General features: G+C 36.9%; 1 protein-coding gene across 2 annotated transcripts in view; it reads right to left on the reverse strand.

The window, feature by feature from the left end:
* The window catches only part of COG5 (component of oligomeric golgi complex 5), a 296,918-nt gene that overhangs the window by 68,223 nt on the left and 209,560 nt on the right, over positions 1-19,135 (reverse strand). For both annotated transcript variants that reach the window (XM_077864022.1, XM_077864023.1), the window contains exon 12: positions 7,629-7,833. In XM_077864022.1, the coding sequence (XP_077720148.1) occupies positions 7,629-7,833 (205 nt within the window). The remainder of the gene's footprint in view (positions 1-7,628; positions 7,834-19,135) is intronic.

Raw genomic sequence — 19,135 nt, forward strand, 5'->3', positions numbered from 1 at the left:
ACCCATTCATCTTTTAGCAGGATGGTCCTTAACCTCCACGTGTTTGAGGTCCTTCCAAACTTCTTGTTGTGATTTAGTTCTAATTTCAAGGCATTATGGTCTGAGAATATGCAGGGGACGATCCCAATCTTTTGGTATCGGTTCAGACCCGATTTGTGACCCAGTATGTGGTCTATTCTGGAGAAAGTTCCATGTGCACTTGAGAAGAATGTGTATTCAGTTGAGTTTGGATGTAAAGTTCTGTAGATATCTGTGAAATCCATCTGGTCCAGTGTATCATTTAAAGCTCTCGTTTCTTTGGAGATGTTGTGCTTAGAAGACCTATCGAGTATAGAAAGAGCTAGATTGAGGTCACCAAGTATAAGTGTATTGTTATCTAAGTATTTCTTCACTTTGGTTAATAATTGATTTGTATATTTGGCAGCTCCCACATTCGGGGCATATATATTGAGGATTGTTAAGTCCTCTTGTTGGATAGATCCTTTAAGTATGATATAGTGTCCCTCTTCATCTCTCACTACAGTCTTCGGGGTAAATTTTAGTTTATCTGATATAAGGATGGCTACCCCTGCTTTCTTTTGAGGACCATTCGAATGGTAAATGGTTCTCCAACCTGTAGGTGTCCTTCTGTCTAAAATGAGTCTCTTGTAGACAGCAAATAGATGGGTCCTGCTTTTTTATCCAGTCTGACACCCTGCGCCTTTTGATGGGGTCATTAAGCCCGTTCACGTTCAGAGTTACTATTGAGAGATATGAGTTTAGTGTCATCATGATATCTATTCAGTCCTTGTTTTTGTGGATTGTTCCACTGAACTTCTTCTTAAAGGGGAATTTTAAGAGTCCCCCTTAAAATTTCTTGCAGAGCTGGTTTGGAGGTCACATATTCTTTCAGTTTCTGCCTGTCTTGGGAGCTCTTTATCTCTCCTTCCATTTTGAATGAGAGCCTTGCTGGATAAAGTATTCTTGGTTGCATGTTCTTCTCATTTAGGACCCTGAATATATCCTGCCAGCCCTTTCTGGCCTGCCAGGTCTCTGTGGAGAGGTCTGCTGTTACCCTAATACTCCTCCCCATAAAAGTCAGGGATTTCTTGTCTCTTGCTGCTTTAAGGATCTTCTCTTTATCTTTGGAATTTGCAAGCTTCACTATTAAATGTCGAGGTGTTGAACGGTTTTTATTGATTTTAGGGGGGGATCTCTCTATTTCCTGGATCTGAATGCCTGTTTCCCTTCCCAGATTAGGAAAGTTTTCAGCTAGAATTTGTTCAAATACATATTCTGGCCCTCTGTCCCTTTCGGCGCCCTCGGGAACCCCAATTAAATGTAGGTTTTTCTTCCTCAGGCTGTTGTTTATTTACCTTAATCTATCTTCATGGTCTTTTAATTGTTTGTCTCTTTTTTCCTCAGTTTCCCTCTTTGCCATCAACTTGTCTTCTATGTCACTCACTCGTTCTTCCACCTCGTTAACCCTCGTCGTTAGGACTTCTAGTTTGGATTGCATCTCATTCAATTGATTTTTAATTTCTGCCTGATTAGCTCTAAATTCTGCAGTCATGAATTCTCTTGAGTCCTTTGTGCTTTTTTCTAGAGCCACCAGTAGCTGTATAATAGTGCTTCTGAATTGGCTTTCTGACATTGAATTGTAATCCAGATTTTGTAACTGTGTGGGAGAGAGGACTGTTTCTGATTCTTTCTTTTGAGGTGAGGTTTTCCTTCTAGTCATTTTGCTCAGTGCACAGTGGCCAAAAACGAGTTGTATTGGGAAAAGGAAAAAAAGAAAGGAGAGAAAGAAGGAAAGAAAAGAGAAAGAGAAAAAAGAAAAAAGGAAGAAAAAAAAAAAGAAGAAAAAGAGAAAGAAAAAGAAAGGAAAAAAAAGGGTGGGGGAAGGAAACAAATCAAAAAGCAAAACAAACCGAAACAAAACAAAACAACAACAACAACAACAACAACAACAACAAAAACACAGGGGAGTATCTTCTGATTCTGTATACTTTAAGTCCCTTGACTTCCCCTGGAACTTGTCGGTCTAGCTGGTCTTCTGGGGGAGGGGTGTTTTGTGCTGATTTTCAGGTGTTAGCACTTGGGGGAGCTGCTCTGCCCCCTGCCTGGTGCAGGGCTCAGTGGGGGTTGTTTACCCCGTGAGGCCCCAGGAGGAACAACTGCAGTGGCGGGGCCAGCTCTGGAGCCCTGAAGTCAGCCCCGGCAGTAGCTCCAGAGCTCTCCGTCTGCAGGGCCTGGAGGCTCCGGGGCGGGGCCGCTGATCTGCTGAGCTCGGGGCAGGAGCGTCCTTGCTGTCCTTGGCCCTCCCGGCCTCTGCCTGTCCCGGGGGAGGCGGGATCCTGGGCTGTGTCCCGGCGCCCTGTGCTCCGGGGCCTGCGCTGTTGGATTCGCGCTCCCGCCCCGCAGCCCCCTCCGCGGAGCCGCCGCCCGAGCCCCTCCGAGCTGCTCCGGGTCCCGCCGTGCGCGCTGCAGCCCTTAGGGAGCTCGGCGCACTCTCCTGGGCGCGCAGTTGCTCTGTTATTGTCCCAGGGAGCCCGAGGGCATCCCCGCCCTCCTGGGTCCTGCTCCAACTCCCTGCGAGGCCTTTCCTCCCGGGAAGGTTGGTTCAGCTCCTGCTCCTCCGGGACGGGGCTCTCCTGTCCTGGGGACACTCGCCCCGGCCTCAGCCCGGCTCCTCGCGGGGCCCCTCCCCCTTGGAGGCCTTTTGTTTCTTTACTTCTTTTTCCCCGTCTTCCTACCTTGGTAGAAGCGCGAACTCTTCTCACTGTAGCATTCCAGGTGTTCTCTCTTTAATTCTCAGGCCGAATTCATAGATTTTCAGGAAAATTTGAAGGTTTTCTAGGTAATTTGGTGGGGACAGGTGATTTGGAGACCCTACTCTTCCGCCGTCTTGCCCCTCCTCTGCCAGGTTGTTACTTTCTACAGAGAAGTCAGCTGCGATTCTGACAGCAACCTAGGTGAATCTGTAGATCTGTTTTGGAAATACTGCTATCCTAACAATGTTAAATCTTGTGATCCCTGAACATGAAATGTTTTCAATTTATTTAGATCTTCAGTTTCTTCTTAAGTATTTTATCTTTGGTGGTATTACTGCTATATATAGCAGCAAGTCTATTAATATTAAAAATCCAACAATAAGTTGTTATAATTATCAGTCAACCATCTGTCATTGTTTCCATAGCACATTATAGCTACCTCCTCTATGCTGTTTTGGAAAATTTATACATACACATTACATTTCTACATGTTATAAGCCCAACAATATATTCTATACATGTTTTATACAACTACACTTTAAATCAGTTAAGACAATAAAGGAGAAAACATGCATTTATAATATTTTTTATAATTTCTTTACTGGTACTTTTTGTTTATGTGTATTTGAGTTATTAACTGAAATTACTTGGTTTTGGTCTGAAGAACCTCCTATAATATTTTTTGCAAGTTAGGTCTGCTAGCAACAAATTCCCCCAGTTTTTATTTATCTAGGTAAGTCTTTACTTCTCTTCATCACGAACAACAGCTTTACTGGATATAGGATAGTTGGTTCAGTTTCTTTCCTAAAGCACTTTGAGTCCACCATCTTCTAGCCTCCTTTGTTTCTGCTGAGAAGTGAGCCATAAATCTTTTGGGGTTCCCTTGTAAGTGGGAAGTAGTTTTTCTTTGCCTGCTCTGAATATTTTCTCCTTGTCCTTCACTTTGAACACTTTTACTATGATGTGTCTGTTTGTGGTCTTTATGTGTTTATCCTACTTGGAGTTTGTTGAGCGTCCTGGGTGTATATGTTGTTTTTCAATAAATTTGGGAAGTTTTCAGCCATTCTTTCTTTGAATATTTTTTCTTCTCCTTTCTCTCTCCTCTTACTGTGGCACTCCCATTACATATGTTTAATTGTTAATTACATTTCTCTGAGGCTCTGTTCATTTTTCTTCATTTTTTTTCCTATCTGTTCTTAGGCCTACACAAATCTAGTTTCCAGTTGGCTTTTTTAATGCCAGTCAATTCTACTGTTGAGTCCTTCCAGTGATTTTTAAAAATTTTAGTTTACCTAACTATTCAACTCCAGCATTTCTACTTGATTCTTTTTTATAATGTTCATCTTTTTATTGATATTCTCTTTTGATGCATCATTGTCATCATATAGTCCTTTAATCATGCTTTCCTTTAGTTCTGTGAACATATTTCTAATGACTAATTTGAAGCCTTAGTCTATTAAACCTGAATGTTCATTCACTCTCTGTGAATAAGCAGTCTCTGTTGCTTGTTTGTTTGCTTTCCTAGTGTTTGGGCCATACTCTTATTTCTTTGATTTCTTTGTATGTCTCATTATTTTTGTTAGAAACTGGACATTTCAGATAATATGCTAGATCTCTGTACCTCTAGCTTGTTATTGTTATTTGCTTGTTTAGTGACTAGCTAGATTATTTTAGTGAAGTCTATTTCTCCCCTGCAGTGTGAAACCTTTGTTAGAGAGGCATAGCTTTGGGTATGCCCATAGTCACCCAGGGAGAACAGTGGGACCTGATAGGGTTCCATTACCCCTCTTTCTTGGACTACACTCAGCTGCTGCAGATTGCTCTATTGTTTTCAATAGACCATAAATTCCTTTACAAGCTAATCCAATCTAATTGTAGCTCCTTTGATAAAATAATTTCTGAGGTCATGTTGATATTTGTTCTGATCTCCAAGAACTCCTTTCAGTTGTCTTATTCCACAGATCTCTCCTAGGAGCTATTTGGCCTATAGTATAGTCTGTATCTTCCTTATCATAACCTTCACCATAACCTCCACTGCTTCTGAGAATGTCCTCAGCTTTAAGCTTTCCCAGGCTTATTGCAAATGATGTCAGTTACTTTCAAGGAAATATACAGTTAAGGTTTTAACTGCTTGCTTCTTCCCCAAGGAGAATTTTTGTGCCAGAGCTCTGGGACTAAAGGTGGAGAAAATGGCAAGCCTTTCTCTGAGTGACATCTCACTTTAGGAACTTAGTGGTGGGGTGTGGGGCCAGCAGCCTGAGGTCCTCTCAGCTTGCCTTTCTTGGCATGGAACCACTATTTTAAAAGTGGGAAGTTTATTGTATTTTCAGAGAGTCCAAAAGATAGAGACTCTACCTGTTGAGTAGGGTTGTGCACAATTAAAGAAGCACCCTACCTCTTGATCTCACTTGCTTGAAACTTAGCCTCAGCTACAGAAATGAGGGCAGGATGAGAAGTGCTGAGGTTCTGCTCCGCTTAGGAAGGAAGCCTTCCTGTTGGGAGTTGGCGTAGAGGGGGCCCTTGGCTCTTGACTGCTACAGTCTGAGTGGAGTCTATGCCTTGCTGAGCGGGTAGAAGGAGAAGGAAGGGAGGAAACAGTCTTGGTTCAAAGATCACAACCTCTTACAGAACTGTTACTGAATGTTCATAGATTTTGAGTACATGACTTTTCATTTGTTATTTGCTTTTAGGACCATTTTCAGAGGTTTTGGAAAAAAGAGGCCTTTTTCCTCCAGTTTCACTGGTGAGTAACTGGTGACTGGTGAGTCAGGGGAATACGGCATATTGTCACCCCAGAAATGTCACCCCAATCTTCTCCCATTTTGTCTTTCATCAATTCTAACAATGCTTTTGTACCTACCATTCCATATCTAGGCATGATTTAGATCTCAGATCAAATGTCACCTTCTCATAGATGTCTTCCCTGATCACACTATATAAAGTATGCTATCACATTATCTTATTTTCTTCATAGCAATTACCACTACTGAAAATACAGCATGAATACTAAAAGGTAAAAAAAAATTGCTAACCTAGTTACTTGTTTCTTGACTATTTTGATTCTTCTAGGGCCTTGTCCCATTCATTACTTCTTTCTTGTATCTCCTATCTCTTTCTCTCTCCACCAGCTACTTCTATTTATAAACACTGTCCAATCTCCCTATCTTTACTAAAAATAAAACAAAACAAATTTCTTTTAGCTCAGTTAACATGGTCAAATTTATGTTTTCTTCTCTACCTTACTTCTTGAAAGAATATTAAAAACCCATTGTATTTGTTTCCTCATTACCTTCATGATTTTTTGGCTTCTTAAGTATATGGATCATACCTCCTCTCCCCCACCAACTACTTAACTGAATTTGACCTCCAGAAGTTGACAATAATATCCCATTAATCAAAACACAGCAGGTTTTTCCTGATTTTTTTCTCTCTCCATTGAATTTACTGTTCTCCCTCCACTCCTTTTTAATTTTAAAGAAAAGCACAAAATGCCAAACAAAAATTCTACCTCCTGGAGACAAACCACTATCACCTTTTGCTGTGGATACTTACAGATCTTTTTAAGGGCAAGAATATGGATTTAAAAAATAGAACTCCTCCCCCCAAAAAATAAAAAAATAAAAAATAGAACTAAGCCAAAAATAGAATAATATATTCTATTTTACATACTTAAAAACTGACTAGATCTTTATAGATCAAGAGATGAGTTTAGTTCTCATGCCCTTCTTCATTAGTTCTTATCTAATCTCCAAGTTTAGCATAAAAGAGTTATGGAAGAGAACAATATAGTTTCAGTCTATCTTCCTAGCCTACTGTCATGCCATTTATTTTGCCAATGAAAACTTCTACATCCTGTTATTTCATTAGCTAGAACTTTTTACAATGGTGGATACACTAGGTATTTAGAAAACTAAAAACTAAAAGAGAAATATTTAAATCCACCTAACATCTTTTTTTACAAGGTACGTGTTAAGAATTTGCTGTTATCTGAGCAATTTATTTATTTATTTATTTATTTATTGTCACAATAAATGATTCTAGTTTTTTTTTTTTTAAAGAGATCTTATTTATTTATTCATGATAGACATAGAGGGGGGGGGGGGGCAGAGACACAGGCAGAGGGAGAAGCAGGCTCCGTACCAGGAGCCCGACATGGGACTCGATCCCAGGACTCCAGGATCACACCCTGGGCTGAAGGTAGGCGCTAAACCGCTGAGCCACCCAGGGATCCCCATGATTCTAGTTTTTAAAGAAAACGTGCAAGCCAATCAATTGATTTGTTGTTCAAAGAGAAATTTGAAAATAATACTTTTTCAATTTAGGAGGAAAGTTGGATGGCTTAAACTTACAAGATGGTATATTGTTTTCCAAAGTTGCACCTAACTATATGGCTACATATACTGTACTTTATGAATAAGCTAAGAGATTTGAGGTTTAATTGTGACTATACTCAGTTTTTTCCTACCACACTGAGAAGCTATCCCAGCATAAGATTTATTTCCTCTATAGTTCCTGAACACACTAGTTACTTTTATGTCATATTTATGCCAGTGGTCTATCAATGGTACTATCTGATGTAATGACAGGTATATTACCAATTAAAAGATGGTGACCACATATGCTCATCTCCTAGCTTCTCTTCACCCTATGTGGTGCTATATTTTACATCAGATTCCAGTTAGGAACCAGGCTGCTCAACTAAGAATCACATCTGACTTCTTCATTTAAGTGTTCCAAAGTCTTCTACAGTATACATATAAATCATGATAATTATAAATATATAGAAGATTAACATATTCCCAATTTCTAGTTCATTATAAAAACAGTAACAAAATCCTTATCATGACAACAAATAGGCTTGATTAAGCAACATACTCGTAATCTGGCTTCTTTGGTATGAATATGTCTTGTGTATCATCGTCCATCTGTTGTAGGTCAACATAAAGGTCTGTAGTTCCACTTGCATTAAACTTTCCTTGAATATTTTGGCTGTATTGTTGAAGACGCTTCCATAAGTCATTGTAAAGACGTAATAATTTAGGGTATTCTCCTTCAAATGCCTGTTTCAAAAACATAGAAGCTGCCAAGCAAAAAAATAACATGGATAAGATAAACAATAAAATAAAATGTAGCAAATAAATTTTCTTTTATATATGATGATGGTAGAAGATATACTCTAATAAGGCTTTTTAAAATAATGCCAGTAAAGGTAATTTTTCTCTTATACTAATCACTGCATTTGATATGTGAATCACATATTTTGAAATCTAATCTATAAGAAAACAGGCAAATCAACAATTAGAACTAAAGAATTCAATTCCTTCTCTCGCAATAACTGATAAATCCAGTACACAGAAAGTCAGTAAGCATATAGAAAACCTAAACAATATCTAAATTCACTTGACATTTATATAATACTTCATCCAAAACAGCAAAGTACACATTTTGAAGTGCAATATGAAGATCAATAATATTTGATGCCATAAAACAGTCTAAATAGATACAAAAACTTTCAAGTTATACGAAGTATTAGAAATCAGTAGCAGAAAGAAATCTTTAAAAATCCTGGGTAAGTACCAGAAGCAGAATTGCCAGATCATATAGTTCTATTTTGAATTTTTTTGAGGAACCTCCACAATATTTTCCACAGTGGCTGCACCAATTTACATTCCCATCAACAGTGTAAAAGGGTTCCTTTTTCTCCACATCCTAATCACTTCTTATTTCTTGTCTTTTTGATTCTAGCCATTCTGACAGATGTGAGGTAATAGCTCACTATGGTTTTAATTTGCGTTTCCCTGATGATTAATGATGCTGAGTATCTTTTCACGTACCTGTTGGTATTCCTTCTTTTGGAAAAATGTCTATGCCCATGTTTAATTAGGTGATTTATTAGTATTTTTTGTACTAAGTTGTATGAGTTCTTTATATATATTGGATAGTAACCCCTTATCAGATATATTATTTGCAAACATCCTCTCTCATTCAGACCTTTTTAAAACTCAAAGAAGCCCTATTTAAGATAAACAGATATTAAAATGCAAGTTTTAAATAGAAAATCCAATCAAAGCCTAAAACATGAAGTTTTGAATGGAGAATCAGACTTTAAAAAACAACAACAAAACCACCTGTGGTTATCCCCTTCTGCAAACTATATATCCATATAATTAGGACAGAATAACTGCTTGCCTATAACTGGCTATGATCAGTAGAAGGTTTCTTAGTTGTTTTTCCATAATATCAGCAACACAAAGTTACAGAATCCACCAACTGGGTATGCATTCTATCCTACAACCATCCCTTTTAGCAGGAATATAAAGCATACGTATTCTCCTCCAAACTAACTAGTTCATTTTGAATCCACTTACAATATGAAGATGACCACCTTTATTATTACCCCACAGAAAAAAATAAAGGTCACCCAAAAAATCCTTCCAACTTCTTACTTTCCACTCCCCCTAAATATTTCTAGTTTCCAGCTTTACTCACAGGAACCAAGTACCATTCCATAAAACACACATAACAGTCTGAGAAAAACAGTAATAATACTACCATCAATAATAGGATTACTGAAAACAGCTCATGGGATTTTGGGGGGGTAGTTCTCACTGTCCTTTCAATATATCCCAAGAAGGCCAAAAAAACAATTACTATAAAGTAGTCAAATGAGTAAAGTAAAAAGTCAAATGTGAGTGCCTCTCTGTATGGTTTTGCCACCAACTGGACAAACATTTGCATTAAGATTTTCCATTTCACTTTTGATATTTAGTAATTTCTTTTTTCATTTTCATTCCATTTTATAACTATATAAAATATTTACATGACTTCGAAGTTAAACCTACACAACAAAGTACGTTCAAAGAAGTCTAGCTTCTATCCCTGGTCTCTCCAATATATTCTTCACACACAACCCTTCTTCCACTCTTGGTAGTCATTTTTCTGGACTTTATGGTTTATTCTTCCATTTCTTAAAAATATAAGCCAAAATGTGTATTTATACCACTCCATATCTTGGGTAAACAAGAGCACACTACACATATATTTCTCCACTTTTTAAACTTAATATATCTTAGAGATCATTCCATAGTAGCATATATATATTCCTCATTCAGGTTTTTGTTTTGTTTTTGGCCTCTTTTTCTCATTATTTGAAATAGCTGCATGGCATTACATCCTATGTATGCACCAGTTTGTTTAATCACCTAAGTGATGAAGATTTGGGCTACTTCCAGTTTTTTTTATTCCAAATAATGATCCAATGAATAGTCCTGTGAATACGCCTTTCCACAGTTTTGCTGGTGCATCTGTAGAATGGATCCTTAGGAGAATTGCTGAGTAAGAAAGCAAATGCTTACATGATTTTGTTAAGATACTCATGAACTCCCCTCCATAAGGTCTGTATTTGAATTCACAATGTATAAGGACATTTCTCCACAAGATTATTAACGGAGTGTGTTTTTAAACTTTTTTGATTTTATCCCTATTTGATACATGAGAAATGGTGTCTCTATGTATGTTTATTTTGCATTTCTTGAGTCATGGAGGACACTGAGCATCTTTTCCAAATAAAAGGTAGGTATATATATATATATATATATATATTTATTTATTTTTAGGGTTGTTAGCCTTTTTCTTAACATCTTTTTATATTTGGGATATTAGCATCTTTTCTTTGATGTAAGTTATATTTTTCAAGTTTTCACTTGTCCTTTTATTCTGCTTAAGGTTTTTTCCTGCCATGTACAACTTTTAATATAGTCAAATAATCAGTCTTTTCATGATTGCTTCTGGATGTTAAATCAGAGAAGTTTTCTCTATTCCTAACTTAATTATGTTTTCTTCCAGCACTTGAATGGATTCATAGTTTACATTTGATTCTTTGATCCCTTTGGAATTTATCCTGATATTTGAGGTAAACTGGGGATATTTTCCCCTGAGCTCTTCTTATTTCACTCTACTCTTCAATTCTGAGCACTTTATCCATTTCCATAACAACTGGGTCACATTATGCATTCAACAAATCCCCATGGAGGACTTAATTAAATATCTGAATCTCATATTTGCTTTCTTCTTTTACCTCAACGAAAACTGCTCCATGTTTTATCAATGATGACATAAAATGTTCACTGCAAGGATCAAATATATATAAAAGTATAATGAAAAAGGTAAAAATTATTTGATATTCTATTATCCTGTGATAATCATCCCTATGTTTTTGTGCCATCCTTTCATGTCCCTGTGTATCATACATACATACTGTTGCTTTCTAAGAGTATTTTACAATAGGATCTCATTTAGCTTGTAAGTGCTTATTATTCTTTTAATAAAAGGTATTTTTCCTTTTAGTTTTTCCTCCTCAGATTTCCGAATTCCTGAAGCCTTTAAAAATTAATTTAACACATTAGGCATCCATTTCAACTGAATGTCATTTATATAATGAACACTGTGCTTTGTGACAGGAGCATAATATGGAACAGAGGCACACAGATAAGCTTTTCCTAGAGCCTGGTAAAAGATACAGACAAGCAAGGAGGTGAGCCATTATGATACAGTGGGATAATTACATTGGCGACATAGAAGAGCTTTAGGGGAGCAGACAGAGGATGTCATACCCATATCTGAGCATGTGTATGGGGAGGGAGACATCAAAAGAACACTTCATTTCTCAACTGAGAATGGGAAGACTAATGTGAGTTATCCAGATGAGGGGGAGGATAGAGACACGTGTTTCAGGTACTTGTAAGTACTGAGGAGAGCGTGATTCATTCACAAACTAATACTCCACTACAGAGATAAAAAATTAAAAAGGAAAAAAAAAAAAAAAAGAGTGCTGATAAGAAGGGACCAGAAAAGTCACATTGGGAATGTATCTTGGGAATAATAGCAGAGGGTGGAGGTGGGGGTGGAGAAGAATGGAGACAGATCAGGGCTCCCACTGTAACAATTAAAGAAGCCATATATATTTTTATAAATTCAAGCTTGGACCAAGCAGAGGTTCTCCTATGCTGGAGAAGAAACTAGCAGAGCTTTTAGTGGTTCATGGGATAGAAGTAAGATTTTTGAAGCTTAAGGACTCTCAACCCTAGTGTCCCATGGAAGATTTACTTAGTTTTGGACTTGTAAGGGAAGCTGGGGAAGTAGGTCTAAAACTTCAAAGGGCAGAGGTAAACTATCCTTCATACTGTGGAAACATATCATAGGAAACAAAGGCCAGCTATGGGGGAGAGATCATGCCACAAACACAAGCAAGTCTTCCTTCCTATGAAGACGTTCACTAGATTCTGCAGTTTCATGAAGCGGAAAGCTGAAGAGCCTTGTCTGAAAACCACTGAATGGCAGATTAAAATCAATTATTTCGGGACACCTGGGTGGCTCAGTGGTTAAGGGTCTGCCTTTGGCTCAGGTCATGATCCTGGAGTCCCAGGATCAAGTCCCGCATCAGGCTCCCTGCATGGAGCCTGCTCTCCCTCTGCCTGTGAATCTGCCTCTCTCTCTGTGTGTCTCTCATGAATAAATTAAAATCTTTAAAAAAAATCAATTATTTCAGGGATGAAGAGGCAAAGACCCTCCAGCCTCTCAATTAAAAGCCTGGGAGAAGCATGCCCAAGGAAAAGGAAAAATTAGAGATAGACTGAGTCTTATTAAAACTGCAACTACCTTAATCCATCCTAATCCCAGAATGAAGTGAAATGATCAACCTATATATGTACAACTAGATTGCCAAAGGGGGATAAAAGAAACCAGTTAAATCAGATTATGTAACAAAATCTTATAAATCAGTAAGATAGTTCCATAGAAATGAACAGAAACTTTGAAAAAGAACATTATCTAAATAGCCTATAAATATATGGAAAAAGTGAGTATCATTAATCACTAGGGGAATACAATTAAGACTACAATGTGATTTGACTAAATGTCCACCAGAATAGTTAAAGGGAAAAAAAACACAAACAATACCAAGTGTTGACAAGGATATAGGAAAAAGCAGACTGCCTCAAAGAGTTTAAATTGGTGCAACATTTGAAAACTCTTCAGCAGTAACTATTCAAACTGACCATATGTAAACTCTATTACATACTAGTTTCCACAGCTGCTGTGACAAATTACCATAAATTTGGTGGTTTAAAACAATATAAATGTATTATCTTGCAGATCTGGAGGTCTGAAGTACAAAACTGATCTAAGCCAAAATCAAGTTATCAACAGGCTATGTTCTTTCTGATGGTCCTAAAGGAGTTTTTCCTTGACTTCTCCACCTGCCTAAACCACTTGGCTTGTGGGCCCCTTCCAGCAGTTGTATTACAAGCTCTAACTTCTATTTCAATAGTTACATCTCCTCTTCTGACTCTTCTGCTCCTCATACCCTTCTAAAGGCCTCTGTGATTATACTGGGCCCACCCAGATGATCCAGGACAATCTTTCCATCTCAGAGCCACAAATCACATCTGCAAAATCCTTTCTGCCACCTAAGGTAACACATGCAAATCTCTATGAGGCATGTAATTCTGTCTACTACAAGTACCTATTTTCCATTCCCAGGTTTTTTCCCAGTAAAAATGGACAGATTTCTCATAAGAGCATTACTTAATATAGCTCAAAATATGAAATAACCCAAATGCCCATCAATAATATGGTGGATAAATATATTATGGTATATTCACAAAATGGAACATTTTACAACACTGATAATAACCTACAAATGCATGCAACAATATAGAGGATTCTTAGAAACACGTTGAGTGAGAGGTATCAGGCAGCAAACATAAGACTTACAATATGGAAAATTTTATCTGCATAAAATAAAAATTTAAAAAGAATCTATGTCATTAGAAATGAGTGAATACTCTTGTCATAACGGAGAGTGCCTGGCAAAAACTAGGAGACCTGAAGGGAGCTTCTGGGTCAGGTAATACTTTGTTTCTTGATCTTTTTTTTTTTTTTTAAAGATTTTATTCATTTATTCATGAGAGACAGAGAGAAAGAGAGAGAGGTAAAGACACAGGCAGAAGGAGAAGCAGGCTCCACGCAGGGAGCCCGACGCGGGACTCGATCCTGGGACCCCAGAATTACATCCTGGGCCAAAGGTAGGCGCTAAACTGCTGAGGCACCCGGGGATCCTGTTTCTCGATCTTGATGCTGTTCTTCATTTTGGCTACATGGCTATATTAAGGTTTGAAAAATTTATTTAGGTGTATAGTTATGATACTTAACCCTTTTTTCTTTATGAGTCTGATACTATAATAAATGACTTTTTAAGAGTAATGCGGGGGTGCCCAGGTGGCTCAGTCAATTAAGTGTCTGACTCTTGATTTCAGCTCAGGCTATGATCTCAGGGTCGAGGGAGCCCTGTGTCGGGTTCCTTGCTCAGCATGGTGTCTGCTTGTCCCTCTCCCTCTGCTCCCGGTCCACCACCTGCTCACACACTTTATCTCTAACATAGATAAATAAATACAATCTTTAAAAAAAAAAAGAGTAATGGAAAATCAATGAAAAATTTTTAATCTTTTAAGGTTTATTTTTTCAGTTTTATTGAGATATAATTGATTTGTAACATTTACTAGTTCAAAGTATAAAATATAATGACCCTGTAAATGTATGTATTTAATATATATATATTATATCAATAAAAGTAACAGACATAAAGCTTAGAAGTCATTTTGGAAATAACTATCACCCAAAGATAATTAAGGCAGCAGATATCCTATAGAAGCTTTTTTGAATTTTCAAGGTGACAGGTTCAATCAGGCTCCTTGCCTTTTTAATAAAGTACACTCATTGTCTAGGATTATATTTTATCAAATCTAGTAGAACTTCTTTTTACTAAGCATGAACATTTATAATCAGAAAGAACATGTTCCTAACTAGGAAAATTTCCCTTTAGATATTTTCTGCCAAAATATTCCTTACTAAGGCAATCTGTTACGTTGTGCATAATCTTCAACTCTGCAGATGGTTGTATTCCTTAATATTGCCTGTCTATAATTTTAAGAAGTACTATGGTACACTTCAGGGACTGTATGTGCTATATAAATGGAAGGTGCTTTACAAACAACTTACTTTTGAGTTCTCCCAGAGGAAGTTATTAAGGTAATAATGCTATCAGAAGTAACAAACTACTCTGAATGTGAAATACTGATGGAATCTTTTGCCTAAAAATATTATATTTCCTCTCAGTGGCTTCTTTAACTACACAAGCTAGATAGATAGGTCCCATAATTTAAGAACTGAAAAATATTTGGATCTGATCATTAAAAGGCAGGTCACTGCTTACTTTGATGAGAACAATTTCAATAGAATAGTAAAAGATGGCCAGAGTACACCTAGTTGAGAAATCAACAGTATGAAAATGAAGGCAAAAAACAAAACAAAACAAAAAAAATACCAACTACTCTTTTGAGAGGTTTGGATAAAAAGAGCAGAGATCAAATAGTAACTAAAGAGGAACTCTCTAGTTTTAGTTTTTACTAGATTAGAGCAACCTGGAGGGGTTTCCTATCTGAGGGGAAGAAATCAACAGAAAAGGAGAAACACAAGATAGAACAGAGACTTATGAAAGGTGTTGCTGTGAGCAAAGGGTACACAAAGCAGGCAGTCACTGACGGTGAATGGGCGGCTCTGGAGAATAAGACTGTTACCTCACACTCAGACCCACGGGGAGAAAAGAAGGCTTTCATTCAGAGGATATTGAAAGAGTTTCCTAATGACCTTAATTATCTTGATGACCCAGGAGACAAGGCTGGTCACCGAGAATGAGCAGAATGGGAAAAAGAAGAGCATGTAAAGAACGCCAAAGGCTTATAATGGTTAAGGATGATAATGCAGCACATGACCAAAGAGAAGTTGAATGACAGTAACTGTTACACATGCACATACTGTATAGTATTTTGAAATGTAGTTTTAATCATTACTCTTAATACTAGCTGAGATACTTCTGCTTCTGGTCAAGGTGGAGTAGCAGAGACCAGATTAACCTCCTATCTGAAACAACCAAAAACAAAAACAAAAACAAAAACAAAAACAAAACAAACACCAAACTCACAACAGACAAAATATATAAAATAATGGTTTTTGAAACACCACACATTAAAAGATGTGTAATAAAAGACAGTGATCTCTTGAGGCATAGGAAATAAATGAGGTAAACCCTACAACCATCCCAGTGCCACTGGGGACTTACTAACAAGTCACAATAACTCAGTCTTCTAGCCCTACTCACAGGTGCTGCTTTCTACCAGAAGCTAAGGCAGGATGCCAAAGCCACAAGCTCCAAAAAAGCCCCCAGGATCCAATATAGAGTGGTCTGATCCAGTTTAGACGCTGTGCTAACCGTCCAGATGACCTCATCTAACTGTAATAAGAAAAAACACACCTAACAGCCCATGACAGATCCGACAGTGCCCATTTAGGGGAAGAAAAGAGATTATACCCTTGTTCGGAAGCCTCCTCCCTCATCCTGGAAAAATTCCTCTGTCAATTTGCTTGCCAGCCCCTAATTACCCTAACCCCATAAAACCTACTTGGAGAGAAGGTACCATTACAGCATGAACTCCCCTTCTCCATTCTATGGCCACTGAATAAATTATGTGCTTGCCATCAGTTACTGCTTTGTTAGTTGGCTATTTGGCAAAAGGTATTGAGTAGGGAAAGAACCTCCCACTTTGGTAACATCAGCTTATTTCCTACCAGGGGCTTCTAGCCTACGGCACTGGCAAGAGTAAGAGACTCCTCTACACCTTCTGTCCCCAAGACCAGGAAAACTGAAGCAGCTAGAGTTCATGGGACAGAACACCAGAGAGAAGAGAACTGCACATAAAGGATTAACCAGAGATCTGCAAATGGTCCACCTTGCGTACTGAGCAAAACAATACTCATCCTATGTGTGTGAAAAAAGTTCCAGAGTATGGGGGAAGAACCTATGCAGGATTAGTTAGAATATCCGTTACTCACGCAAGACTGCGAAGACTGCCTGTTCCTGAAAGCCAGGTTGGAAGACCTTATAATTCAGAGAATCTGGTAGAGTACTAAGGAAAGTATTGCCTCAGTAGTGGAAAATAATTAGCTCAAGACTAAACACTACTCAGGCTAATCTTAAAAGACTCAAAAAAAACCCAAGTTGTTTCTAAGTCATTTGACAGTATCTAACAAGAATATTTACAGGAGATAAAAGTGTCCAGTACCAGACATTGTAAAAATTTATGTCTTATAACCCCCCAAAATTATTAGACATGAAGAAAAGTCAGAAAAAAACTATCCATAAGAAAATTCAATCAGATCCAGAATTGACAGACATGACTGAATTAGTAGACAAAAACATTGCCTTTATAGCTGCACCTCCACTCAATATCTGTGTGATTTATTGGCATGAAGTTTACCTTATACAATTTCTACTAAAAATGTGCCAAATCAACTGGTAACAAACAATATTGGAAGGTGAAATTGGTTAAAGGTCTGAAAGTTTTCAAGTATGCTAAAGACTATTTTCTTTCATCTATCCCTGTCATTGAGCAAGAATATTCAAAATAGAAACTAAATTTTTACTCTACAGAAAGAAAATACTGACTACAACAACTCCAAGATTTCAAAAAAAGGTTTTATTTATTCATTCATGAGAGACAGAGAAAGAAAGAGGCAGAGACATAGGCAGGAGAAGCAGGCTCCAAGCAGGGAGCCCAATGCAGCAGATCCCAGCACTCCAGAATCACGAAGGCAGATGCACCCAACTGCTGAGCCACCTGGGTGTCCCTCAAAAAAAGATTTTAAATGATAAAGTACATTTAAAAGAAAAGATTTATTTATTTGTTTATTCATTTATTTTTAAAGAGAGAGAGAGAGATAGAATGTGTGTGGGGGAAGGGACAGAGGGAGAGAGACTACGCAAGTTGACTCCCCGCTGGGCAGGAAGCTCCATGCAGGGCTTGATCTCACAACTCTGAGATCATGATCTGAGACAAAAATCAAGAGTTGAATAGACGCTTAACTGGCTGAGCCACCGAGGTGCCCCAAGTACACTTTTAATAAATGCTTAAAAACAGATACTTTGCAACAGCCATAAATGAGCTTTTCACATTAGTTTTCACATTAGCCTAAAAACTGAGTTTTTAATCAATTTTGTAATTATGCTTACATATTTTGTGGGTAAATTTACATTCTTGTATTTTATTTCTAGTATATTAGTACATGCATTCCATTAAATGCAATTGACTTATGATTTAATAAGTTAAATATTAAAGAAAACTTCATGGTGATTATTGTTTTCATGAAAACCCATTACTTTCATACATGGTGTGAAAAACTATTGAAAGTCTATATTTACATAATATTGTATCTGAATATTTGAAAAACTACCTACTAAAATCATTCATAAATTTTAAATTTATTTTTTAATTTTATTTTTTAATTTTATTTTTTATGAATTTTAAATTTCAAACACATCAATCTCAAAATGCTCATTTAGCGGGAAAACTGTTAAATACTAAATCAAAGGTATAGATATATAGATGCTTTTTCACTATTCCAACTCTTCCAGATGTTTGGAAAAATAGTAAAGTGGCATGCAGCTAAAATACTGTTTATAGATAAATTTGCAGTGTAAACAAATTACAAAAGGAAGGTTTAAGTCAATGATCTAAACTTAATCTTAATAAAATGAGCAAATCAAACCTAAAGCAAAGCAAATAAATAATAAACAATAAACACAAGAGCAGAAATCAGTGAAATTGAAAATAAAAAAGACAAAAATCAATGAAACCAAATGTTTTCTGAGAAGATAAATATAACTAATAAACCTCTACTTTTAATTATTAGGAAAAAAAGGAGAAACTAATGATATCAGGAATACAGAACATTAATCATATTCCACATACATTCAAAGGGTAATTAAGAAATCATTGCAAGCAACTTTATGCCAATAAATTAGAAAACTTCAATGAACTGGATAAATTCTTTGAAAGATATAAACCACCAACGCTTACCCAAGAAGAAATAATGGAATAATCCTTTATCTAAGAAAATAGTTGAATTTGTAGTTAAAATCTTCCCACCAAGAAAATTCCAAGCCCAGATGACTTCCTTGGTAAATTCTACCAAACATTTAAAGAGGATTAATGCCAATTTTACATCAACAGCTTGAGAAAGCTGAAGAGGATGTAATACTTTTCCACTTATTCTGTGGTGTTAGCATTACCCTGATACTCATAATGGAAAAAGACATTAAGAAACTAAAGATTAATATCTTATACACACATTCAAAAAACTTTACACTTATTTATCAGTTTGAAATCAACAACATATAAATAAGATAATATATCATGACCGTGTGGGGTTTATCCAAGAATACAAGGTATTAACACATTAAAATAACTAAATCTATTTGATCATCTAAA

The sequence above is a fragment of the Canis aureus genome, chromosome 21 (assembly GCF_053574225.1).
Source record: "Canis aureus isolate CA01 chromosome 21, VMU_Caureus_v.1.0, whole genome shotgun sequence".
Lineage (NCBI taxonomy): Eukaryota > Metazoa > Chordata > Mammalia > Carnivora > Canidae > Canis > Canis aureus.